This window comes from Strix uralensis, chromosome 7 (assembly GCF_047716275.1).
Source record: "Strix uralensis isolate ZFMK-TIS-50842 chromosome 7, bStrUra1, whole genome shotgun sequence".
In the NCBI taxonomy this organism is placed as follows: domain Eukaryota; kingdom Metazoa; phylum Chordata; class Aves; order Strigiformes; family Strigidae; genus Strix; species Strix uralensis.
The window spans coordinates 38963156-38986736 of record NC_133978.1 but is presented as its reverse complement, the minus strand read 5'-3'; the positions used below and the strand labels follow the sequence as shown (position 1 = coordinate 38986736).

The 23581-nt window shown below is 49.6% G+C and overlaps 1 protein-coding gene across 8 annotated transcripts in view; it reads left to right on the top strand.

Moving 5' to 3' along the window:
* Positions 1–23581, top strand: part of CTBP2 (C-terminal binding protein 2) — a 143557-nt gene that overhangs the window by 117075 nt on the left and 2901 nt on the right. For 6 of the 8 annotated variants that reach the window (XM_074875502.1, XM_074875504.1, XM_074875506.1 and 3 more), the window contains 7 exons: positions 13032–13186; positions 14500–14644; positions 17859–18065; positions 19565–19779; positions 20785–20915; positions 21863–21990; positions 23199–23316. In XM_074875502.1, coding sequence (XP_074731603.1) covers positions 13032–13186; positions 14500–14644; positions 17859–18065; positions 19565–19779; positions 20785–20915; positions 21863–21990; positions 23199–23316 — 1099 coding nt within the window. Of the gene's footprint in view, positions 1–8646; positions 8666–9386; positions 9406–13031; positions 13187–14499; positions 14645–17858; positions 18066–19564; positions 19780–20784; positions 20916–21862; positions 21991–23198; positions 23317–23581 lie in introns of those variants that run through there. The other 2 variants (XM_074875508.1, XM_074875507.1) reach the window with 2 other exon arrangements.

Genomic DNA, 23581 nt, shown 5'->3' with positions numbered 1-23581 from the left:
GAGACCGTGAAAGTTAATCATTAAACTTTTTCTGTTACCTTTATTCAGCCAGGAAAGCTGAAACTAGGCAAGGTTTGCAGGGAGAGATAATTTCTTTCATTAGACCAACTTTTATAGTTAGAAAAGCACAGGTGCTTCTGGGACCACATGCTTTTCTTCAGATCTTCACAATTGCACATTACATTAAAAATAAAATTAACTTAATTTTCGAAAGATTTAACGGATATTTGAAAGAACTGAATTTAAAAGTAATTCACAAAAAATATCTCATTTGGTTTAATTTGATTTGGACATTTTAACAAAGATTTAATACCCCTGAATTACAAAAAAGTTTTTTCTGGCTTGAAGTTTACTAGTAGAGACCTGACATCTGTTTACATGAAGACAGTTTTTCTACATGCAGTTTCAAAAGCATGTCTTTCTGTGCACCTGAGAAGTCTTCATAAGCATGTGGACACGCTCTTACTCCTTTTTGAAGTACCTGCAATATCCTTTTGCAACTTCAGGATGTTCTCAGCATGCAGTAGTTATTAGTGAACAACTAGTAAGGCTCTACAAAGGTGCGAAGTCAGAACGTTTAAAAAGGGTGAGTTTAAAATACAGAGTTCTCTTCCCTGACCACCACTTTTTTCCCTCAGTCTAAAAAAAAGTGATTAAATGATAATACTCTTTAAGATTTGGAAGTTTGTTACTAATCAGTGTATTGTTATTAATCAGCATACTTTTTATATTACAGGAGATAAGATGCTATTATTAATGTTTCCAGTGAAAGGTTTTGTACATTTACCCTGACCTCATCTTCAGTTTACAATCCAGTTTTGTGTTGAGTGTTTCCTTTTTTCTTTTTGGAGTGCTTGTTGTTGTTTTTTTTCCCAATAGCCTTCTATGTTGTCCAATACACCAATTTAAAACTCCCTCAATCCAGCTTAGTCTCAGCTGTATTAATGCATGGCTCGAGGGCACAAGTAGCTAAAAAGGGCTGTATTGTGTGGCATCTCTAAAATCTTTTTTCAGAGAAGTGGGATAAAGAGATTGAGGTTCCTTGGGGGGGGTTATGAGTGTCTGTTATTTTTTTTCTGGCTGAGTGAGCAACCTTGCAGGTGACTCAGAGAGAAGACGTCAGGCGGGAGGTGCTGCTGGGCCCCGCATCACCTCATTCTTGTTGATCTCTCCAGCAGAGCCTGCTCCTCTGGGAAGGTGGCTGCAAGCACAGTGTGGGATCCTTCTTCGTTTTACTGATATATCTGGGGAGACAGCTTTACAACAGTATTAAAAATAATAAAATGTATTAGTTAAGGAACATGGGTCGAAGCAGGAGGGAATTTCTTTTCAATACTTTTCCTAGGACGTTACATATAGAGCTCTGTCTTCTTAACGCAGTCATGACCAGTAAATCCTGCCTGAGGTAGAACCAGTCTTTTCCAATATGTAGTAAAAACACCCAGAAAATATTTGGGGTTCTGTAAGATTCAGAAAGTATAACCCAAGGGGAAGGTCAGAGTCAGCTGGCTGTTCCCCCAGCACTGCCGTTGCCTGTAGGGCCGTGCCCAGGCGGAGCGGCTGGGCTGCAGGCAGAGCTACAGGCAGAGCTGCTGGGCTGGGGTGTCCAGGGGACGATGCTCCTGGATGAGCTGCTTTGCTTCCTTACCCTCCATAGCTGGGAAGACCCACAAGGCAAACCACCTCCCTCCTCTGCTCCTCCAAAGAATAAAATCAGTTCTCGTGTAGATCTTTTCTGGGCTGTGTGATGGAATCATCTTCTTTATTTCCCTTGACAGTGCGCCTCCTCGCCTGGCAAATTATTGATAATGCACCTCGAGGGGATATCAGCCCCATCCAAGAAAGCGTTTCTGTTAAGGACAGCAAGCGCTGAAATACGTGCTAAGCTGATGTATGTGCTTGAGGGTGGCCCAACACCACCGTGGGTTTCCTGGTGCCCTCAGAGACTTCCCTGGGTGAGAGCAGAAGGGCCGGGAGCTGGGGAGCTCAGGGATGGGCACCTTGCCTTGGGGGACCTCCCGCCTGGGCTGGGGCCACGCTCGGGGCCACAGAAGTAGCAGAGTGCAGATTTTATTTGCTAACCCTGAGAGAGCAGGTGGGTTTTGGTGGTCGCTGCTGAGCCTGAAGTTTTGTTTGCTGTGTTTTTATGGTTCTGGGCTGCTTTAAATGTCAACAGGAATTCAACATGTGCCCTTTTTTTTCTCAGTGTAACCGTGATAAAATCCTATGATATACTTGTAAAGCGTTAGTTGTAAAAGTAAATCAGCTTTAATAGCAAGTAGGTTGTAGTTAAGTGCTTTCAAATGTTAGTATTTGGGGGTTTTTTTCTCGCTTAGTTATGAACCTGTGCTACAGGGAAGTGAGGGTGTTTATCTTAAGGAAATGAGTGGGATTTACAGGCATTCAGCACCTCCCGGGACCTTCCAGAGTTATTCCCTCACTTATATATTTCCATTTTGCCATCCCTTCTGCACTAAGCAGAATTGGTCTAAAATTCCCCAAAGAGCGATGGGAGAGCATGGGGGGCTCCAGGTACAGACTGGGATGGGGAAAGAAATGGGGGGAAAAAAAAAAAGTGAAGCAAGAAACTAGGACAACAAAAGCAGAAGCCTTGTGTAGGCTGTGAACATGCTGCAGAAAAGCTGGAAATGTGGTGGTTGTTGGGCTTCCTCTCCACGACAAGGCTTCCTTCGTTTGATCTTTGCTGTGGAAGAGAGGTGGAGATCTGAGAGCGGGGACACAGCCGGGAGCAGCGATAGGAAGGGAGAAAGTTATCAAAGGACCAGCGCCCTCAGCAGAAACATTTCACATTCGTAGGTCGAACAGTGGCTGTTTCGGTCTCCAGAAGGGATGACCTTGCAACAGGGTCGCTGAACAGACGGTTCCAGCTGGGCTTGTGCGCTTGGCAAGCACCCAGGAGCTATTTTAATAGGTCTTACAAGGGACGAGGCCTTGGCAGGACCTGTGGGTTTTGGAGTGAGCTCACCATCTTTTTTCCTTTAGTAGCTAGCGAGCGGCACTCAAGCTGTGGAAGAGCTCCCAGGAGCACACATGGTTGCAGCTCACAGGGCTCAGGGACAACCCAGGGACAATTTACGCGCTTCTCTTTCTGCTGGTGTGCGTCACCGCAAACTGCGTCACTCACGGTCTGTGGCTTGAAGGTTTTGCTCCTTTTATCACTTTGAATGAAGGCACTGGAGATGTCCAGGGGCCTTTAAAGGATTGAAACCATCCCTCGCCCCAGGCCAGGGCTGCAGGTTCTCCCCGGGTGGTCACAGCTCCCGCAGCAGCCCGTGGCCCATCTGCGGCATTCGCAGGAGGAGCAGAGGCTGCTGCCAGCCCTTTTTGGCACTTTAGACCTGGCCAAAGGTTGCTTTGGGGAGGCTCTTAAAGTCAAGCCAGGCTCTCACTGAAGGCTCCCACATTGCGCTCATGGAAAGAGCGTTAGGTAAAGCTTGGGCTGGATCCTTGGTGGGTTATTCTCCCTTCGTGCTGTCAACAAATGGCTTGAGATGACAACAGCTACAGGTGGATGTGGAGATCGGGGCTTATCTTCCACAAGGCTGCCCAGGCTCCCACCCCACCAGAGTGGTCCTGTTTCTCCAGCTTGTTCATCTGTGCAACAGCAGCATCGCTGTATGGGGAGCGCTATGAGCCAACAGTGAACAGCAACCGCTGTCCTCCCCAGCACAGAAACTCCTTCAATGACATCTCCATGCTCCTCTGGGATCTACAGAAAACCTCCAGCAGGTCTCAGAAACGCCAGCAACAAAGCAGAGCAGCGTAGAGAAAGCCCTTAAAAGATTGATAGCACTTTCTGTCCAGCATAATGGGAAGGACTAATGTCAGTGGTTAACACCAGCATAATTTAATGCCTGCAAGTGTCTCACAGCATGGTGTTTTCTTTGTTTTCCGCTCAGAATCACTCATGATCAATGTGCAAACACGAGTTTAAAAGGTTCAAGTTTAAAAGGTGTCAACTGAACCCCTCTTGCTTCCCAAAAGCTGAATCCAGGTACTTGCTTTGATGGATTACCTTTTTTTTTTTTCATTCAAGGGAAGTTTCCAGTCTAAACCATAGGGCTGTCAGTTGTCTATGTGATAAAACCACATTTGCACCCCGCAACGCTGGTACGTTGTTGGCAGCCCCGCTGCTGGTCCCGTGGTGGTCGCAGGCAGCAGCGTTTCAGGCCATCCCCATGCCAGGGCTCTCGCGGCCGGTCAGCAGGCTCAGCTTTTGCCTTGATTTTTATATCTCATCTTCCAAAACGTCTTTACGGCCTCTGAATCCCTCGGGGTGATTTGAAGTCCGAGCAGCCTCCTGCCCAGATGGCTAGTATCAGTGGCTCTTCCCTGCACCCTCACGTAAAGCATCAGCATTGTTGTTCTTGGTTTTATTTATTTTATCTTTTTTATTAAAAAAACAAAAAAAAAACAAACAAACAAACAAAAAAAACCAAAAAACCACAAACTGTGAAAGCTGTCCGTTTCCTGCAGCAGCTAATTTGTTTTTTACTGCTGTGGTTTGTTTGCATTTGGATAGAAGGGACAAGATAAAGAGGATAGAGAGGGGCGAAGGAGAACTGGCACGGGATGTCATCCCTCCTGCATGATGCCGTATGGCTGGAATGTGTGTCTCAGGTGAACATCACACATATGAAATGTAAAGAATATATACTGCAGCTGAGGTGGCAGCACTGGAGAGGAAGTATTTTCTCAGGTTTCTGAATAATATCAAGAAAGCTATTCGCTAAGCATTACAAATACAATTTGTTTTCAGTACTGGGCTTGGTAATGGAGCATGTTCGAGGAGAATGTATTGGGTTTTTTGCTACCTTGCCATACTGTTCTTAATAGGAGCTACAAAGCTCAGCCCTGGGCTGTGGGATGGTTGAGAGTGGTGTGGTGCCTGAATCATAACCACAACACAAGCCCTAACTGCGTTTTTCCTCTTTTTTTTTTCTCATCCCTCTCCTAACAAAACAAATGAATACAGGAAACTGAGCTCCTCTGAGGAAGCATTTTTTCTCCCAGGTGCTTCTTTTAGCTTTCTTGGTAGCATCCCTCACCACCCCATATGGCCTCTCCCATCTGCTCTGCCATCTCTCTCACGTGCCCTGGCAGCTCCCACTGCCTCGCTGGACTTGCTGCCCCGTCCGTCCATCCCCTGCTTCCCACTCCAGCTTTTCGGGGTCCCTGGCCAGCCCTTGGAGCCAGCGCATCCCTCGGGCACCCCTGTCTCCCATCGCCTTGTGTGGCCAGTAGGAGTTTCACCCTAAGGCCTCACTTAGCTCCTCTGGAAGTCGTTCCTCTTAACCCACGTGTGAGCTGGGGTGGAAAGTCGCAGGTCAGTGTTCAAAGACACAGATTTACCAACCTGGCAGCCTGGGAATACCCAAAACACCGGTGATCTGATATGGCAGGTATACAGCAGAGGCTATGTATTACTATTCTATTACTTTTTTATTGTATTACACCAGTTTATATACTTGCAGCTGTATCTAGAGTGCTCTGGGATGAGATTTAGTTCAGTCCAGAGATTATTTCATAGATGAGAGCTCTAGAGGTTTGCAAAGCTTATGCTTGGGCTTCCTGCCCCAAGACTGCATCTCCGTGGCATCAACAGAGGGTTATCTTAGTGCTCTAATGGGGGTGCACAAAAGGAGGTGAAGAGGTGTATCTGTTTCTGGCATGTGTATCTACAGTAATTCAAATAAGAGTAAGAAAATGGCACATGTATATATTCCCTGTATTTTTACTGAGCATTTTGTCATGGTTGCTGTCTGCTTCTGTAGTTCAGCTGGGGACTGTAATCACAGCGTTTGTATCGGCTAATAAGGATATCACTTTATATGGGAATTTCCTATGAATTTTTAAAAATACATTCTTAAAGGAAGCCCTGAAAAGTTATCTGAAAAGGGAACTGGCAAAAAGCCAGCTTTTACGTGCTCATGGGAGGAAATGTGCTGGAGAGGTCAGGAGTTTGCACAGGCTCTTCCCGACAGCAGGTACAAGTTTTTTCGTCTCTAGCAGGGACCCTGCCCCTCACGGGGGTGGATGGGCCTTGCTGCCTCTTTCCCCATCTTTCTGGAGCTTGGGTGTTCCTCTGAAGCATGACTTCGCTCACCAGAGGGGACTGTCATGGACCTGTGGCTTTTCCCAGTAGGCTGGAAATCTTCTCCACTTTGCCATTGTCCCCCTTGCCCATGGCAGCCCTGGCTGTGAGCGTGAAGCCCCTCGGCTCCGGCTGCTTTACGGGACATCAGTTCAAACGCTCAGGTCTCCTTGAAATGAGAAAATTTCCCAGTCTTTTCCTGGTAGGATCCTGGCAGTCTCAAAGATGCTTTGCTGTAAAAAAAACCACACCGTGATTATTTATAAAAAAGATTTGACGTCACTTTCTAAACCGGCTGTCTTTTTGTGTGGCTTCTGTCTGTACAGTACCAAGCACCTCCAGAGTATTTACAATTAGAAATAACAGTAAATAACCTGTTTTCCCCTAACTGTGAGATAAAGGCTTTTGTCTTATTTCATTTTTTCATATGCATTTATTATGAGAAGCACTTATTAACAGGAAAAGTTAAGTGAAAGAAAGAGCATCACTTGTGAGTAGGCTGTGGTAGAGGAGGGTGGTCCTCCTTTTGGTCATGCAGCATCTGAAGTGCTTTCCAAAAAGTTCCCTGTCCTCAGAGAAACCTTTCTGCAGCACTTTGTCGATGGCACCTTCACAACAAGCCTTTCTGCTTGCCAGTGATCCTGCTGAAGTTTGAAACCGCCACCCCATGTGCTATCTGTGACTCACAGAGATGGCTTCCCCCAGGTTTCCCCTCCGTGCACCCCTGAAGCAGGATCAGTGCTGGTTTACAGCCCATAGAGAGGGTGGCCCTGGGCCACTGAGGAGTGGGGACCCCTGAGCCACCTCAGAAAGGCACTGTGGGACCCCAGCTTTCCAGCTTGTAAAGCAGCAGTGATGGCCGGGACAGGAAACCTCTGGAAGATTCAGAGTGCCCAAACAATGGCAACCTAAATTGAAGAGAATGGTGTGCCAAAATCCCCTCATCTTGTACTCAAAAGACCGGATTTCAGGGAGGCTGACAGGTCTTTTGATGTTTATGTTACAAGTCAGTACCAGCTTCAGGTAATAAGCCTTTGTTCTCCTTATTCATGACCCTGTCCACCAATTCCAGGGCTCTCCTGGGCATCAGGAGCATGTCCTGCAACAGAGTCAGCAGGACCCTTGTCTGTTAGAGGGCTGTGTGTGCCGACAAATTGCTGCCCACTTCTCTTGGGTGTTTCCCTTCAACCAGCTCTGGGTGGTTCACACCCCCCAGTCTGCCGAGGGGAGGGATGATGCTGTCTGAACCAGCGGGATGGTGATAAAACAGTGATGGAGAAGCACAGCTACCCTTGGTGCTGACAGATTTCCCCGTGTACTGCATTTCTCCCAGGTGAAGCGTTGTAGCCAGTACCGCCGGTGCACCGGCAGCGCTCTGGTCCGGTTTTGACTTCTGAGGCTGAAAATGAGTTTGTCAGATCCAAGGTAGTTTGCACAAAGGCCACCTAGATCCCTCTGTTAACTAAGTTGTACCGCTCTCTAGGCAGGGAATGACAAATAGTAGGATGCAGTGCTAACAGTATTAAGCAGGAGTGAGATGAAGACTTTTTTTCTTATTTCTTGGATGAGGATTGTCTCTAGCTGTTGCCACCGCTGGCAATGACGATAGCGACTGGAAAGAGAAAAAACCAACTGCTCCAAGCTGTGAGTTGCCGCGTGCTCTGGAGACAGGGCGTTGCACAGGTACGACCTGCCCTCCTTCGCCATGTCCCGCAGCGGCACTTCCCTGCGCTCTGCAGGGGTGTGGGATTGGGATGATGATGATACGGGGCTGCTTTTACCTATTCAGGACAAACTGGGCAGGACCAGGAGATGGATGTCTCCGAGATGTGAATCCTGCCAGCAAGCGAGGGTTGTTTTTGATGCTGAAAACCAGTTGATTTACACATCAGGAAAGAATTTGGCCCTTCGTTTCTGGGTGCTAGATGAGATCAGCACAGCCTTGCTTTCCCCCAGTGCTTTGTGTTTGTTTTCGTGGTGCTGTCGCTGCTGTTAAAGGCTATCAGCCTGTTTCTGGAGCCTTGTTCAATATACTCCACATGGAAAGGCATGTTTCATTTTTAAGCTTAAAAAAAAAAACCCACACACACAAAAAAACCCAAACAAACATAAAACGCAGCGTGGCACAGATTAAATCCATTTGAGACAACTCGAAAAAAAATCGCCGTATGTGCAAGTCAATAGGAGGAGGGGAGTGGAAGGGGGAAAAAGCAACTGTGACATATACAAACCCTTTAGTGTGCATAGCATAAGATTTTTTGGCTGGCACTCACATGATTTTATTCAAGGGCTGGGAAAGAACTACGATTAGTTAAAAGCTTCGGCAAAGTCTGGAGGGAGTGCTCTGAAGAGTTGGGAGCCGCGCAGAGGTGACTGTAACTCCTCTCGCAATTTCAGACTATTCTTCTGTGGCTCAGGACAAAAGCCTTTTCTTTTCCCTCCGTGTTCAAAGAGACATTTGTCTTGAGATGTTGCAGCTGTGGGCCGCGGGATTGCTTGTTTGAAGATACCCCCTCGTAGACGAAAGGAGAGGCAACGCACTGAAAAGTGGTAGTATTTTATCGTGTGTGGGTTCCCCCCCCTCCTCCTCCCTCCCTCCTCCTCCACTGCCATGTGTGGTTTTTAATAAGAAGAAGAATGTGGAGGCAACATTTTCCAGGCAAGGGGAAATTTCCTGTTTCTTTTCTGTTTGTTTAATAAAGTGTGTAGTTGACTGTAAAACTGTAGCTACTTTGTTGTGAACGGGTAATTCAAGCGAGTGTCAGAATTGCTTCTTGATGCACTTTTATATACTGCAAGTGAACGTGTTTAAAGCCTTTTTCTCTTTTTTTTTTTTTTTTAATGCTGCGTGGCGTAGGCAACTGAGATTAATAAGAATTAGGCAAATGGCTTCTGCTTTTGTTTCTGTGAGATAGTACCAGCCGTCTTGCGGTCACACAAAGGCTGCCATTTAGCAGGGAGCACTCCCTAATTCTCTTGGCAGGGGTGCCATTGGGATCGGATACAAGTGGGTGGCAAAGGGGAGGAGCGGCAGGAGAGGACAAGCAGGCTTTGTGTATTAAAAATGAAACAAAAGCACTTTATACGCGGGGCTGCGTGCAACAAGCGGCGCTGTCTGTGAGCCGGGGTGGAGTTTGAGTTCTCAGTGTGACTGCAAAACCTTGCTTTTTTTTTTTCTTGCCTTTTTTTTTTTTCCATAAACCCTTCCTCCTCTCCCTCTTCCTTAGCAAGCTCTCCCTGCAATGCTGGCGAAGGTCCGCGGGCAGCTGAAAATGCCTAAAAAAAAATACGTACGGAACAATACTTGCCACAACTTTGCAAGAACAGCTGGGGGTTTATCGGCAAAATCAGCTTCAGATGGTGGGGAAGCCGCTGAATTTGTGAGGCTCTTGGAGAGGGAGAGCTGGTCTGCTGCCTCCTGCCCGCACCGCCCCGGCTCACTCTGCTGCGATGGGTTTGGTTTGCACCGCGTCCTACCTCTCGGTGGGGTGAGCCCGGTGGTTTTGCGACGTGTGGCAGAGCGAAAGGGTTAACAGCTGCGATGTTTTATCAGAATTTAGCGGTGGGAGTGTCTGGCTGTTTAATTACTTTCTGATCCATGGCATACCTCGTTCTTAATGAAGCAGTTGCACGCAGAACAAACGTGCTGTATGAGCTTGGGTAGAAAGAAAAGCGGACTGAGTTCAGCTTGGTTTTGTCAGCCCAAATGTTTTGGTTTGAATGTGTTTACACAGGAGGTAGGAAGCAGGAGGGTGAAGAATAGACGCAGGGTGTGGGAGAGGCAACGAGAGAGGCAGGCGAGGAAGATATACCGTGGGTTAAGTTGCGAACCTGCCAATGGTTTTTATTAAAACGTAATTTCCATACATTATGCACTTCACCTCGTATTGATTTGCTTCAAAACTTTCCTTGTCAAGCTGAAGTAAATTCCCTCATTGAAGTAGGAGAAAAGAGAGGCATTCCTATGACTACCTCACGGTTTCCAGCTTCCAGCCAGCATTCACCCTAGGCGACTGCACTTTGTGTGCGGGCGAGGGTGACATGCCTAAGAAGCCTGTGTCATCGTGCACAATTACATCCCTAATCCCGAGCAAAGACACAGATGCTGTTTCAAAAAAAAAAAAAGCTGTGTTTCCTTTGACTTTCAAAGAAGCTTATGTAATGGCAGCATAATAAAACCGTTATTTTGGGGCTCAGATTAAATGTCAAAGTTTCAGATAACCCGTGGTTTCGTCTTCCATGTGCCAGGCTCGCAGGAAGCCACCACCACCTTCCATGTGCCCGCTGCTCTGCCTGAGAATGGGCCTTGACCTGGTGGGCACCAGGCTCTGAGCTCGGCTTGCCCAGACAGAGGCATATGGCTGCACGGTGTGGGGATGGGGATGGTGGCTGGGACCACCACGGCCACCTTGACCCCTGCATCAGATTCCTTTGTATTTACAGTTGTGGTGTGAGGCTGATAGGTGATGTTCTAAGCCTTGGAGATCATACATGTTAGTAAGTGTTTAAGTCAGTGTTATTCACTGGCCCGTTAACCTGAGAAAATAATCTAGCTGAGGTATAGTGCTTCCCATAAGGATTGTGTAAGCGCTCTGAGATTTGTACATGTTTTTATTCTTGCTTATCTGCTTATGGCAAGCTTCTTTCGGTTATCCAGATCGTCTCGGCACTCTACCCTGCGTACTCACACAGTTGCACTCCATCTGGGTGAAATGCATGCAAACATAATGTATTACTTCCAGTACATGCTAATGGATGATCTCGGTAGGAAAGATGGAGAGAAGAACCTATTCCAAAAATGTTCACATGTAATGCTGAAAATCTTCAGTCAGGTCTGCTGGGTTGGTTGGCTCTTCTTAAAGCAGATTCAATAAAACAGGAACAGAGCGCCACTAAACCCCCTCCATTAAACCCTCCTGTTTCCACAGCGTTATTTTTTCCCATGTAAAATAAATGGAACTACGTGTTTTCCCGCGTTTCATACGCAGTAGTGTAGATCCCTCCCTGGGGCGATGCTCTTGGTGCCAGCGTCATCTGGGAGGCATCGCTTTGGCCCGTGGCACCCACGTCTGTCACATACGCATCAGCTGGTGGAGATCTTGCTAATACTTTACGTGATGGCAATCTGGACAAAAAGGCACGTTTAATTTTCCCTTAAAAAAAAAAAAAGGAAACTGCGTTGCTCTTCTCATTAGTTTCTTTCCCTTGTTGTCATTTTTCTGGCGCGTGGGGCTGCAGTGACACAATTCCTGGTGTTGACCGCAGTCCAGAGGGCTGGAGCAGTACCCAGCCCTGCACGTGAGGGCCAGCGAAGGAGCCTCCCGCTCTTCCCTTTGGTCCGACTTACTCCAACATGCCACAGACAGTAGCATTTGTTCTTTAATACTCCCTGTGAGATGTTTGAACCCCCCCCAAAATACCCAAAACCAACTCCACAGAGTTCCCTCAGCCAAGCCCTGTGCTTGTCCAGCTCACCAGCATCAGCAGTTTCACTGTGAGCAAGTGGTGATACCTGGCAGGGGAAAACACGCTCATCCAGATGGAGTGAAGGCATTTGCTGTGCCTGTTAGCCCCTCAATAAAAGGATCATGCAACCGCTGTGCCTAAAGGTGAGACAGATGTTGGCTGGTAGTCCTGGAAGGTTCTTGAGCGGAAAGGAGATTTTGATGAGGAAGGGGGGCTTTGCTGGGGATGCTTGAGTGGGGGTTTGAAGGTTTGAGCCCAAACCCTCCAGGCCTGGCTGTGTCATGGTGCAGCAGCAAAAATAAAACACCACTTTGTGCCCAGAGCACCTGCTCCCCCCACCTGTGTTTTTTGCAGAATCCACCTGGGTAGTTGAAAAAGATAGCTGAGATGTTTTGTACTGGCCTGATGTAAGAAATGCCTTTATTGAGTGGTAAAGGGAGGTGTAGAAATTTCTGAGTGACTTGTCCAAAAATGAACTGGTTAATCTCCGGCGGAGCAATAAATAGGATATAAAAATCGGCCTTCTGTGGCCCTTGGTGGTGATCGCTCCTTTCCTCACCTCATGTTGTTGTAAAATGAGAAAAATGCAGCACAGCTGAACAGACCCCTGAATCCAAATAGTTTCAGCCCATGGTGAGGTGTGCGTAAGCGTGAGAAGAGCCGTGTCCTGCGCTGGCACGAGCCACGTCTGCAGCTGTTTCATCGTGTTTGTGCAGGTCCTTCATGCTGGCTCTAGCCACACATCCCAGAGCATCCTGCGGGATGTGGGGATGGAGCGGGTTTGGGTTTACAAAGTAAGCTGAGCTTCACTGTTCCCACCTTTTGAAGCCTTTTAGTAGCTGGTAATAAAACAGAATATATGCCTGTATGCTAAAGAGGTCTTCAGTGTCCTGTTCCTTCTGTGATTTTCCCGTAATCCTTTTTTGTTAGTGATTATCTGTTTGGACTTGTCTTTCTGAGGTGGTCAAAATGGTAAAGTCATTCCTTAAAAAAACAGACCAAGTGCCAGCGTACGTCTGCGGAACGAAATCCTGGCCCTCCTGCAGACAGGGGAAAAATTACTACTGGCTTGGGTTTCACTCCTAAGATGCTAAATAAAACAGTGAAACGGGCGGGCAACTCTGGCTTACACAGTTTGATTGAAACATGGCCTGTGTCGGTGAGGATTGGCGCGGGGAGATACAGCCCCATAAAGTCACAGGTGGCTGAAGTGGGGTTGTCCATCCCTGTCCTGGAGCAAGTTTCGCTGGGTTTCTCTCCGTATGGGGGAAAAACTGCAGCCGTACTCCCAGAGGGAAAGCTTGCCCCTGTGCTAAACTTTGCATTGCATTGCCATCTGAAAATCTGTTGTACAAGCTGAAACCATGTGCTGCTGCCCCTCACCCGACACAGGAACCGTGCGCGGGTACCGCTGCTGCCGGTGTAAAAACCACGCTCCTTCTGCTTGCAGGTATTCGCCCTCAAATCATGAACGGCCCCATGCACCCCCGGCCCTTGGTGGCACTGCTGGACGGGAGGGACTGTACAGTGGAGATGCCCATTTTGAAGGACTTGGCAACGGTTGCATTCTGTGACGCACAATCAACTCAGGAGATTCACGAGAAGGTAACGTGCGCCATGAGGGCGCGGGCGGGCCGGGCTGGGGGATGGTGTGCTCTGGCCTTCCTCTTCCAGTTCTTCTTGAGCAAAAAGTATACAAAGCTGCACTTCGAGTCAATCAGCAGCTAACATCGACAGAAGTCCCTGCAGATTAAAATTCAGTGAGGCTGTTTTAAAAGCCAGATGTTCTTTTGGGGAAAAAAAAAAAAAAATTAGTCACCTTATCTCTTTATCTCTTAGCATCAGGTTTTTTACATCCATATTATTAACATTTCTTATTTTTTTGAAGTCCTCTTGCATCTCCCTGAGGTGCGGCTCAGTTGCTCTGGCTTTGCTGTCACCATCCCGTGCTGTGGCTGGTGGATCTCCTCGGGTGCTGGCTGCACCTCCAGCAGCTCATTTCTCCCCAGCAGTGAGCGGGTGAGGTTTGGGCAGCAGGCAGGCAGATATGTGTAGTGTGGGTGTGTGTTTCTGCTTGGAAGCTCAGCTACTTGTAAATACTTTTAAAAGTTTTCTTTGTGCACATTTAGACAACTCAAATGAGGTTTGAAGTGATCAGAAATCACTGCCAGGATCTGGGAAAGAGAACTACAAATAGCATCAGTGCTGATTTTTGCAGTGCTTCAAATATTAAATGTGGGAGAAAGAGGATGGAGATTTTTAATGAGATATATTGACAGATGACAGACGAGCCGATCTTGGAGAATTTGAATTGGTTTTGGGTTTCCAGAGCACCAAGGTAGCTTATGGTGAGCACCAATGAAGGTTTGAATCTCCAGTGAAGGGGATGAAGTACAGCCTTACATGACTGTACAGCCTCACACAGGTCATTTTAGGTACTCTTGAAAACATCCGGGAAAGGTTAATGTGAACAGTGTGACAGGTATTTGTACTTCCAACAGACAGAAGAAGGTTGAGAAGTAACGAGTGACACACAGTTGCGTTCAAAAATAACAGATACTGCTATAAACCCTAATTCATTTTTAAAAGCAGAATTACTGCTGGTTGGAAGCAGAAGGATTAGCAGAAAAGGGTCCAGATGAGCAACTGGCTCGGTTTTTCCTCTGCCTTGTCTCCCAGATCATAACTTTCAGGTATCCATCCAGTCTGTTCCCAAAGGGAATGGCTGCCGTGTCAGTGGGTCCACACCCCTGATGGTTTTGGTGACACCTGGAAGTGTCGGGTTGCACCGTGCCTGGGTCAGACAGTAGGTTAGTGGTAAAAACGTTACAATTTCCTGTGTAATATTCCCAATTCAGGAGCTGCAGGTGTCCCCTCCGGGTGTCCTGGTGGCTCCTGACACCTCTGTTCTGTTTCAGGTATTAAACGAAGCTGTTGGGGCGATGATGTACCACACCATCACGCTAACTCGAGAAGATCTAGAGAAGTTCAAGGCCTTACGGGTCATTGTTCGAATAGGCAGTGGCTACGACAACATTGACATCAAAGCTGCGGGAGAGCTTGGTAGGTCTGAGCTTCACACCCTGATTCCCCTCCACGTCCTTCCGAGTCTTTAAAACCCACACAAGTACCTGCAGCTTCCCATGGGAGCGTGCTGGCAAAGCAGAGCTGCCGGCAGGACCTCCCAAAGAGGGGTGATTCAGCCCCTAAAATTCTAGGTGCAGTTTATATTTTTTGCATGTAGAGAATATTATGACAAGAAAACTTGACCATGAAGTAAACAAAATGGTGCAGTTTTAAAAGGCAGCTTTTAGGCTCATGCTGTGTTAAAACTGCCCTGAGTCCCTCGTTCCTAGGCTGTCCCTAGTTCCAGGTGCCCCCTTGTACCGATGGATATTTATACGGCTGTTCTGTTTCTGGCACGGGAGAGTTGTTCTAGTTTTAGAAAAATTGGAGGAAGGGTGTTTTATTATATTTTATTAAGCCAGATTAGTCTCTTGATCTGATCTGGTTCTCGGAGTCATGCCCGCACTGCTGGGAGGGTGACGTGTTGGTTGGTGGAGCAGGAATTATGCGTTTGCTTGTTGCTGCCTCCTTTGCCATCTTTGCCTCAGGAACTTGAAAAAGACATTTACTGAGGGTACCTGTTACATGGGCTGCCAAAATACAGAGGCTCACGTTGCCAGGAAGGAGCCCCTGCGTCCAGTTACAAGATTTTTCTGCACGCCGGGGTTTGGGGGTTGCGGGCAGGCTGTGTTACATGGCTGTCAGATGGTGCTGGGGCCACCCAATTTCCATACTGGTTTGGATGGTCACGGAGACCTTTGGTTGCCCACCCCCAGCTGCGAGAGCTTAATTGTAGCCATGATTTTAGCAGCTGAGCTACAACTGGTTTTGATCATCTGCTCCCAAGATTCAGTCTATCAAGCAGTCCTACAATAGTGTTTAGGATATCTTGTATTAAAGGTTATCTCTGGGGAAGTGAAGAATAACAGCCATTTCACGTGAGCCATTTTACAAAGATAATTGCGATAAGAGAGTTTCAAATAGTCATTCCTAAAAAAGCAATTCTCAATATAGTGAATTATTTTTTTCAAGAGGAGAACAGTGTCTTCTCAGTGTAATGGTTTCTTCATGTTTTTAACTCTTATTGTTATTATCCATTATAGCAATGTTCTGAGGCTTTGAACATCAAGAAAGGAAAAATATAACGAATAAAGTAATGGGATACTGCAGTATAATCCTTCTTTTTATACTTGGCAAATTGGGTGGCCAAATGATGTGGTTTCGAGTAGAAAATGTAATGACTACCCACAAATGTAGCGTAAAGTTTAATTGGTATTGCTTTCCATAAGGTAGTTTTTAAACTGTGCAGTCAATAAATGACCAGTGTCGAACCACAGTGCCTGGCCACGCACTGGCAGCCGCCTGCTCCTTGCTGGCCGGGCTGGTGGGACCAGTTTTGACCCACTAGAAGACACCCCCCAGAAAAAGACGCCAGTGTTGAACCATCCGCCGTGGGTATTTAACCCCCGGGACCAGCAGCTCCTGCTCCTGGGGGCACAAGAGTAAATAACAGCGTAAGAAGCTGGTGGGACAGGCAGCCTGGTGTCACCCAGCTCTGTAAGCAAGTGGTCCATCAAAAAAGGGACAAGTGCTGGCAGGGTTGGTGATGGGGACCCTCGGTGGAGCTGCAGGCTGATGGGGAGCACTGCCGGGGCCCCCCTCACCCCCCAAACTTCTTGTTCCCTTGTGAGCAGCCACGGCCTCTGCCTACAGCTGGCCAGGAGCAGTTGCCTGGTACCTAAATGTGTGGTCTTCTTGGGAAACCCTTCCTCCCGCATCGTTAGGGACCGGGGCAGGCAGTCAGCGTGGTTTCTGGGCGCCCACATCCCCCAGGTAAACCCAAAATCGCCCTCTGTGGAAAGGGTGGGGGATGTAAAACGAGACAGCGTCAGCTTAAAGAGCTGGTGGGCACCAGAGCATCGTGTCCCCGTCACCTGAAAGAGAGAGGAGGCAGACAGTGTTTTCAGGGGTTGGGAGGGGGGGGGCAGGTTTCACTGTGTAGGGTCAGTCAGTTTTTCTCCCTGTTTCTGCAGGTCTTTCAAACAGCCACGGGGTGGAAAACAGTTTTAAAAACAGAAAAGCAGCTCCTGGGAGCAGGGATACTGGCAGGGGGGTGGGAAACAGATTTGAATCAGTGCCCCTCACAGTGGAAGGGGATTTTTCTGAATATCTTATTCTGTCTTTATCTCCTACTTTTTCATGGTTTCTACTTAAAGGCCCCAGTCCAGTAAAGCACTTAAATACACATCCATCTTTAAATGTGTGTTTAAATGGCGTTGAAGCTGGCGGGATATAAGCATGTGCTTAACTGCTCTGCTGAATAGATGTGAAATTAAGCACACCCTTACACGTTACCGAGCCAGACCCTGGACAGGGCAACGATCAGGGAGGCATTTTCAGTGAACTTAATATTTGCAGCTCCAAGCGGGGACACGGCGGGTTAAAATAAACCTTTTGTGGCAAAGGAACAAAAAGTCTGTTCTCGAGACACGTGCCAGGGCAGGCGGGTGTGCGGCGGCAGCGCTGGGCTGGGAGAGCTGCTCCAGCACGGCCGTGCCCCCTGCGCTTCCCAAATTTTGGGAAAGCCTCCAAATTTTGTAGCAGGAGCTATGGGTCCCTCCCACAAGGGTGTGGGTGGGTATTTGTGGCGGGCGGAGGCTGTGCTAACGGTGCACGTGCCGTGGGGGTGGGGGTCACCCCAAGCCTTACCATGGGGTGTTTTGAGCCATCTGGTTTGGTGCTTCGTGGTGGAAGGGGGGAAGCTGGCCCAGCCACGCCAACCTGGTGCAGCATCCTGCACCAAATTATCCATCCCTAAATAATTTAATGGTTGAACAGTCTTATTGCGGAAAAGAAGTGACTTGTGCCAGCGCAATTGAAGTCGCTTTGAAGGTAGATTAAACTATAAAAGACTAAGTCTTTCTATTGCTGCTGGAGCTACTCCTGCATAGCTGTCGCACTTGAAATCTGCACTTGTCCTTACTCCAGAGAGACACCAGGGTGGAGGGCACCCCTGAGCATTACCAGTCACGGTGGTTTTTGCAGAGATTTCAGTACCTAAACCATGCACGTCCTTGGAAAATGTTCCTCTGGGTGCTTAGAAAAAATTATGGGCTGGTTGGGTGATGTGAGGGCAAAAAGCCAGGAGCCCCTCTGTGTGGTTGCTCCCCCCCCTGAGCCACGGTTTTGCTTTGTGGTGTTGCCTCTGCAGGAATCGCCGTCTGCAACATCCCCTCGGCCGCCGTGGAGGAGACGGCCGACTCCACCGTCTGCCACGTCCTCAACCTCTACCGACGAAACACGTGGCTGTACCAGGCGCTGCGGGAAGGCACGCGGGTGCAGAGCGTGGAGCAGATCCGGGAGGTGGCCTCCGGGGCTGCCCGCATCAGGGGGGAGACGCTCGGCCTCATCGGCTTCGGTACGTGGGCCAGGGGCAGGCAGCCTGCGAACGGTGCGTGGAGCGCTGCCAGCCCGCTCTTCAGCCTCTGAGGACGACTCGGCACCGCTTCACTGCCCTGGGAAGGACGTAAAATGAGCATTTTTCAAAACCAGAACCACCACAGTGGATCGGTGTGAAGTAGGGAGAACATCTTACACTGATTTTTGGGGGGAAGGAGCTGGATTTTGTGAGCCTTGGCTGAGTCCTTGGAGGATCACAGAATCATCTAGGTTGGAAAAGACCTTGAAGATCATCTAGTCCCACTGGGAGCACGGGTGAAACCTGGCAGCACCCCATGAGGGACCACACCTGGTAGTGCTGCCATCCTATCCCAAAAAACCCCGTCCCTGAGCCACAGCTACACAACCCAGCTCTTCCAGAGCCCTTCCGCCCTGCGCCTTGGCAGGGCTGTGTAAAACACAGTTTGTCTTCAGTTCACCTCTTCACAGAGAGTTTCAGCATCCAAGGTAGCTTCAGCACCTCTGCTGACAGCCCTCTTGGAATTCCCTTTTGGGAGCAAATCCCACCATCGTGCGATGGTTCAGGAGGTGCCTTCAGGCAGCAGAAGCTCACCCAGCACTTGGTGGCCAAACACACACACGCAAAGTGACAGAAACTTGTGCAGAGGAGGTTTTTTGGCGAGGTGCTGGTTTAGGGAGCAGTTCTGGCTGCGTTACCACGCCTGTGCCCTCCCCACACACAGCTGGAGGGCAGCTGCCATTTGGGGCAGCACCGACCAAGAGCCAAACCCCAAATGCTGCAGCACTATTTCCACTTGCTTTCTGTGCAGTAGCCGTTTTCCCCACTTGCTTCGTGCTGTTGTCTTGCAGAGCCCTGAGTTAATTAGTGCAAAAAGGACAGGCAGGGGTGTCTCCAGCAACACCACAGTCGTCCTTCTCCGGCCCAGAGGCTGTAGTAGCCCTTTGCTTCCAAGCCACGGCAGTTGTCATCGTCATGCCCCATTAACCGGCCGTTCAGCAAGAGGCTGACAAACCTATCACAAACAACTGGCCTAAAAACGACGGCGCTTTCTCCTTTCCTATTTCGGTTTTTCTTGGTAGATGCGGCACCGCAGTGGATTGTTTCTCTGCAACGTCCAGAGCTGCACATGGGTGGGGCTGAGCCACACCGTGGGCCTCCCCTGGCAGATCTGAGTGGCCATGGATGGTCTAGCACATTCCAATGGCCCTGAGCTGGCAGGTGCCTGGTGGCCTCACTCTTCATTTTGTTGGTTTTTTTTTTTTAAATTTTAACACAAGCATCTCAATGTTTGCTAGAGCCAAACCAAGATGGCCCAGGTTTGCCTTCCAACCAACGTCCCTTTGTGGGCTGTTCTGGAAGCCCAGGAGGTTCTGGGGACCCCCACAGCAGTCCCTGGGCCAGGCTGGGGGGGTCAGGATATGGGGCAACTCAGCTGCATGGAGCCAGGGAGGTGGGAATCAGTAACTAATTACCCCCTCTCTTTCCTTCACACGCAGGTCGCACTGCACAGGCGGTCACAGTTCGAGCCAAGGCCTTCGGCTTCAATGTGATATTTTATGACCCGTACCTGCAGGATGGGATAGAGAGGTCCCTGGGGGTCCAGCGGGTCTACACGCTCCAGGACCTGCTCTATCAGAGTGACTGTGTCTCGTTGCACTGTAACCTTAACGAACATAACCACCACCTTATCAACGACTTCACGATTAAGCAGGTAATTCACCTCGCGTGCACGACCGAGGGGAGCTCTCTGCTCTTCACCAGGCAAACCCCGAGCGTGCGTCCATGCTGGCCATGGGTCCCTCTGTGGTCAGGGCCACAGCAAGCAAGTGCCGTACTGCCTACGGGCAACCTTCAAATTAGCTGGTTGCCACCCAACAGCCCGTCTCTCTCATGTGTGATGAAGCCCGACAGGGATCTGTAACTGTAAATGGTCTCCTACTTGCCCTAGTTTATAAATCCCAGAATCATCCAGGTTGGAAAAGCCCTTGAAGATCATCCAGTCCAACCATGAACCTCACACTGACCGTTCCCAACTCCACCAGATCCCTCAGCGCTGGGTCAACCTGACTCTTCAACCCCTCCAGGGATGGGGACTCCCGCCCTGCCCTGGGCAGCCCATTCCAAGGCCTGACAACCCCTTCTGCAAAGAAATACTTCCTAAGAGCCAGTCTGACCCTGCCCTGGTGCAGCTTGAGGCCATTCCCTCTTGTCCTATCACTTGTTCCTTGGCTCAAGAGACTCATCCCCCCTCTCTGCACCCTCCTTTCAGGGAGTTGTAGAGGGCCATGAGGTCTCCCCTCAGCCTCCTCTTCTCCAGACTAAACCCCCCCAGTTCCCTCAGCCGCTCCCCATCAGACCTGTGCTCCAGACCCTGCACCAGCTTCGTTGCCCTTCTCTGGACACGCTCGAGTCATTCAGTGGCCTTTTTGGAGTGAGGGGCCCAAAACTGAAAAACACTCCCCACGGTGTGGTGTGGAGGCAAGGTGGGAGCATGTTTTGTTTGCTGAGACCAGCCACAGCTGGACTTCCTGTAGAAAACCCACATGCATGGGGCTGGGGAGTGCTCTGGGGCAGGAGCACAGCTGCTCAGCATGAAAAGCGGGGTGCAGTCCCGGCTGGAGGCACCCCGGGGCACCCGCTGCTGCATCGGGGCGGGGGGAGGACAGGGTCACGGCACCAAGCTCACTCTCCTCTCTCTCCCCCTGGACACTGGCAGATGAGGCAGGGAGCGTTCCTGGTGAACACGGCGCGCGGGGGGCTGGTGGACGAGAAGGCCTTAACTCAAGCCCTGAAGGAGGGACGGATACGAGGGGCTGCGCTTGACGTGCACGAGTCCGAACCGTTTAGGTAAAGCTCTGGCTCGCGGGGCCGTTTCGTGGGTTGCCGGCTGTAGCGGGGGGTACACGACACCCATGTCTCTTGTCACATGACGCCAGCGCTGGGGGACAGTCCTGCTGGGCTGAGAAAAGGCCACAGCACCTCGCTGCATCCCTCAGGCGTGGGCTGGCAGCGGGCTTACAGGTGTTCAGAGGGACACGGGGGGCCTAGAACAAGAAATGGGCCTGTGTTTTAAAAATAAAAATGTCCATGAGAATAAATTTACTGCATTGAGCGCTGGGCATTTTTGCCCGCAGGCTGCTGCTAGCTGGGAAGGGGTTGGTTATAAGTGGGAGTGCATCTTCTCTCACTGCAGACTGGGGACAGGGGTAATACCAGTAGTTTGCTTGTGTTTTCAGAAAAAAAATTGAAATTGTGGTCCTACAAAGGGGTTACCCCGATGTTCACCCCCTCCCCACCCTGGGCTGGGTGACCTGCAGCCTGTCCCCACATCCCCACACTGCTGCAGGGACACCCCCAGGCATTTATTCACAGAATCACAGAATCATCTCGGTTGGAAAAGCCCTTGAAGATCCTCCAGTCCAACCATGAACCTCACACTGACCGTTCTCAACTCCACCAGATCCCTCAGCGCTGGGTCAACCCAATTCCTGTGGGAACATTATGAACAACCACCTTGTAGGTTGCTTTTTCAGCCCTGTTGGCTCTTTTCTGGGGGCATTTTCAGTCTGTGCCCTGCACTGGAGCCGTGCTTCCTCCCCAACATTTCCGTGGCTGTTTCGGGCTGGCAGGACGCTGTTGGGCTCTTTCCAGCCCCAGTGCCACAGGCGGGGCACTGGGAACTGAGGCTTGCATATGCAGAGGGCAGGCCACGAGCCTTTTGCCGCTCATAACATACTTTATTCTCTTTTTAAACATTGATTAATCTTCCCTTTTTTTTTTCTCCCTGCTCCCAGTTTTGCTCAAGGCCCGTTGAAAGATGCTCCTAATTTAATCTGTACTCCACACACCGCTTGGTACAGCGAGCAGGCGTCGCTAGAGATGAGAGAAGCTGCTGCTACTGAAATACGCCGCGCGATCACAGGTACCCAGCACCGCCGAGAAGCCGGGCTCGGCTCACGGGTGCGGCTGGAATGTGGGTCAGGAGGGGTAGAGACAGGGCTTCACCCTGCCCGTGTCTCAGCAGGAGCCTGGGAAAGGAGGGGCCAACCCTCATTTTCTTCCCAGCAAAAGAGCTGAGAAACCAAACTTTACTTTTATGTCAGTTGGGCATGTTTGTGGTTGGGTGAGAGCTTTGGGTGTAGGGTTTTTTGTGGATTTGTTGGGTTTTTTGTAAATCAGCAGCATGGCAAAGACTAGTGTCTGTGACTGGGAAGAAAAGGACAGCAAAACAATAATTGCTGCCGCTTTTAATGGTCCTAACCCGAAAGATGATGCATCCATAGCCAACTACATGCCAAAACCACATTCCTAAGCAGTGAAGGCACCTGTGTCCAACTCTCACAGAATCCCAGAATCATCGAGGTTGAAAAAGACCTTGAAGATCCTCCAGTCCAACCATGAACCTCACACTGACCATTCTCAACTCCACCAGATCCCTCAGCGCTGGGTCAACCCGACTCTTCAACCCCTCCAGGGATGGGGACTCCCCCCCTGCCCTGGGCAGCCCATTCCAACGCCCAACAACCCCTTCTGCAAAGAAATACTTCCTAAGAGCCAGTCTGACCCTGCCCTGGTGCAGCTTGAGGCCATTCCCTCTTGTCCTATCACTTGTTCCTTGGCTCAAGAGACTCATCCCCCCTCTCTGCACCCTCCTTTCAGGGAGTTGTAGAGGGCGATGAGGTCTCCCCTCAGCCTCCTCTTCTCCAGACTAAACCCCCCCAGTTCCCTCAGCCGCTCCCCATCAGACCTGTGCTCCAGACCCTGCACCAGCTTCGTTGCCCTTCTCTGGAACTGAGCTTGTTTCGTGGTGGTGGTCACAGTCTCCAGCAAAGGAGTGGTTCTCTTGCACTAAAAATTGCCCTCTGTCACGTCTGGCTAGCCCCTGCTTTGGGAGCAGCGGGCTCAAGGGAACAGCATTCCTGAAAGCAGAGAGGTGGGGCTGAGGGGACGGAATTGGTCTCCAACCCTGCACCTCAGGACAGCCCAAACATCCTCTGAGACAAGGGATACGGGGTATTTTTTCTCCCCATCCTTTACACTAACAAATATAGTGAAATAAAAAAATTGTAGCTTATTGGTGATAAATCTCGGACCCACCTGACACAGACTTATCTTCATTACCAACTCCAGGGCGCATCCCGGAAAGCCTAAGAAACTGCGTGAACAAGGAATTCTTTGTCACAACAGCTCCATGGTCAGTAATAGATCAGCAAGCAATTCATCCAGAGCTCAATGGTGCCACGTACAGGTAAGACAGAGAACAGGAGCACCCCAACCCACCGCGGGTTCCCTGCAGGGGTAGGGGTCTGGGTTCTAGCTGCAAAGTGAGGGCGAAAACCCAAGGAACAGCAGCTTCATCAGCTCAGCTGGCGACTCTGAAATACCCCTCCTTGGGGACCAGTAGCCCTGTCGCTGGCATGACTGGTGCTGCTTGATTTAACCAGGGGTTTGTAAAGCCTCCCGTTTATTAAACCTCCGTTCTGGTGGGCTGGGAGTCACTCGTACAGCACCTC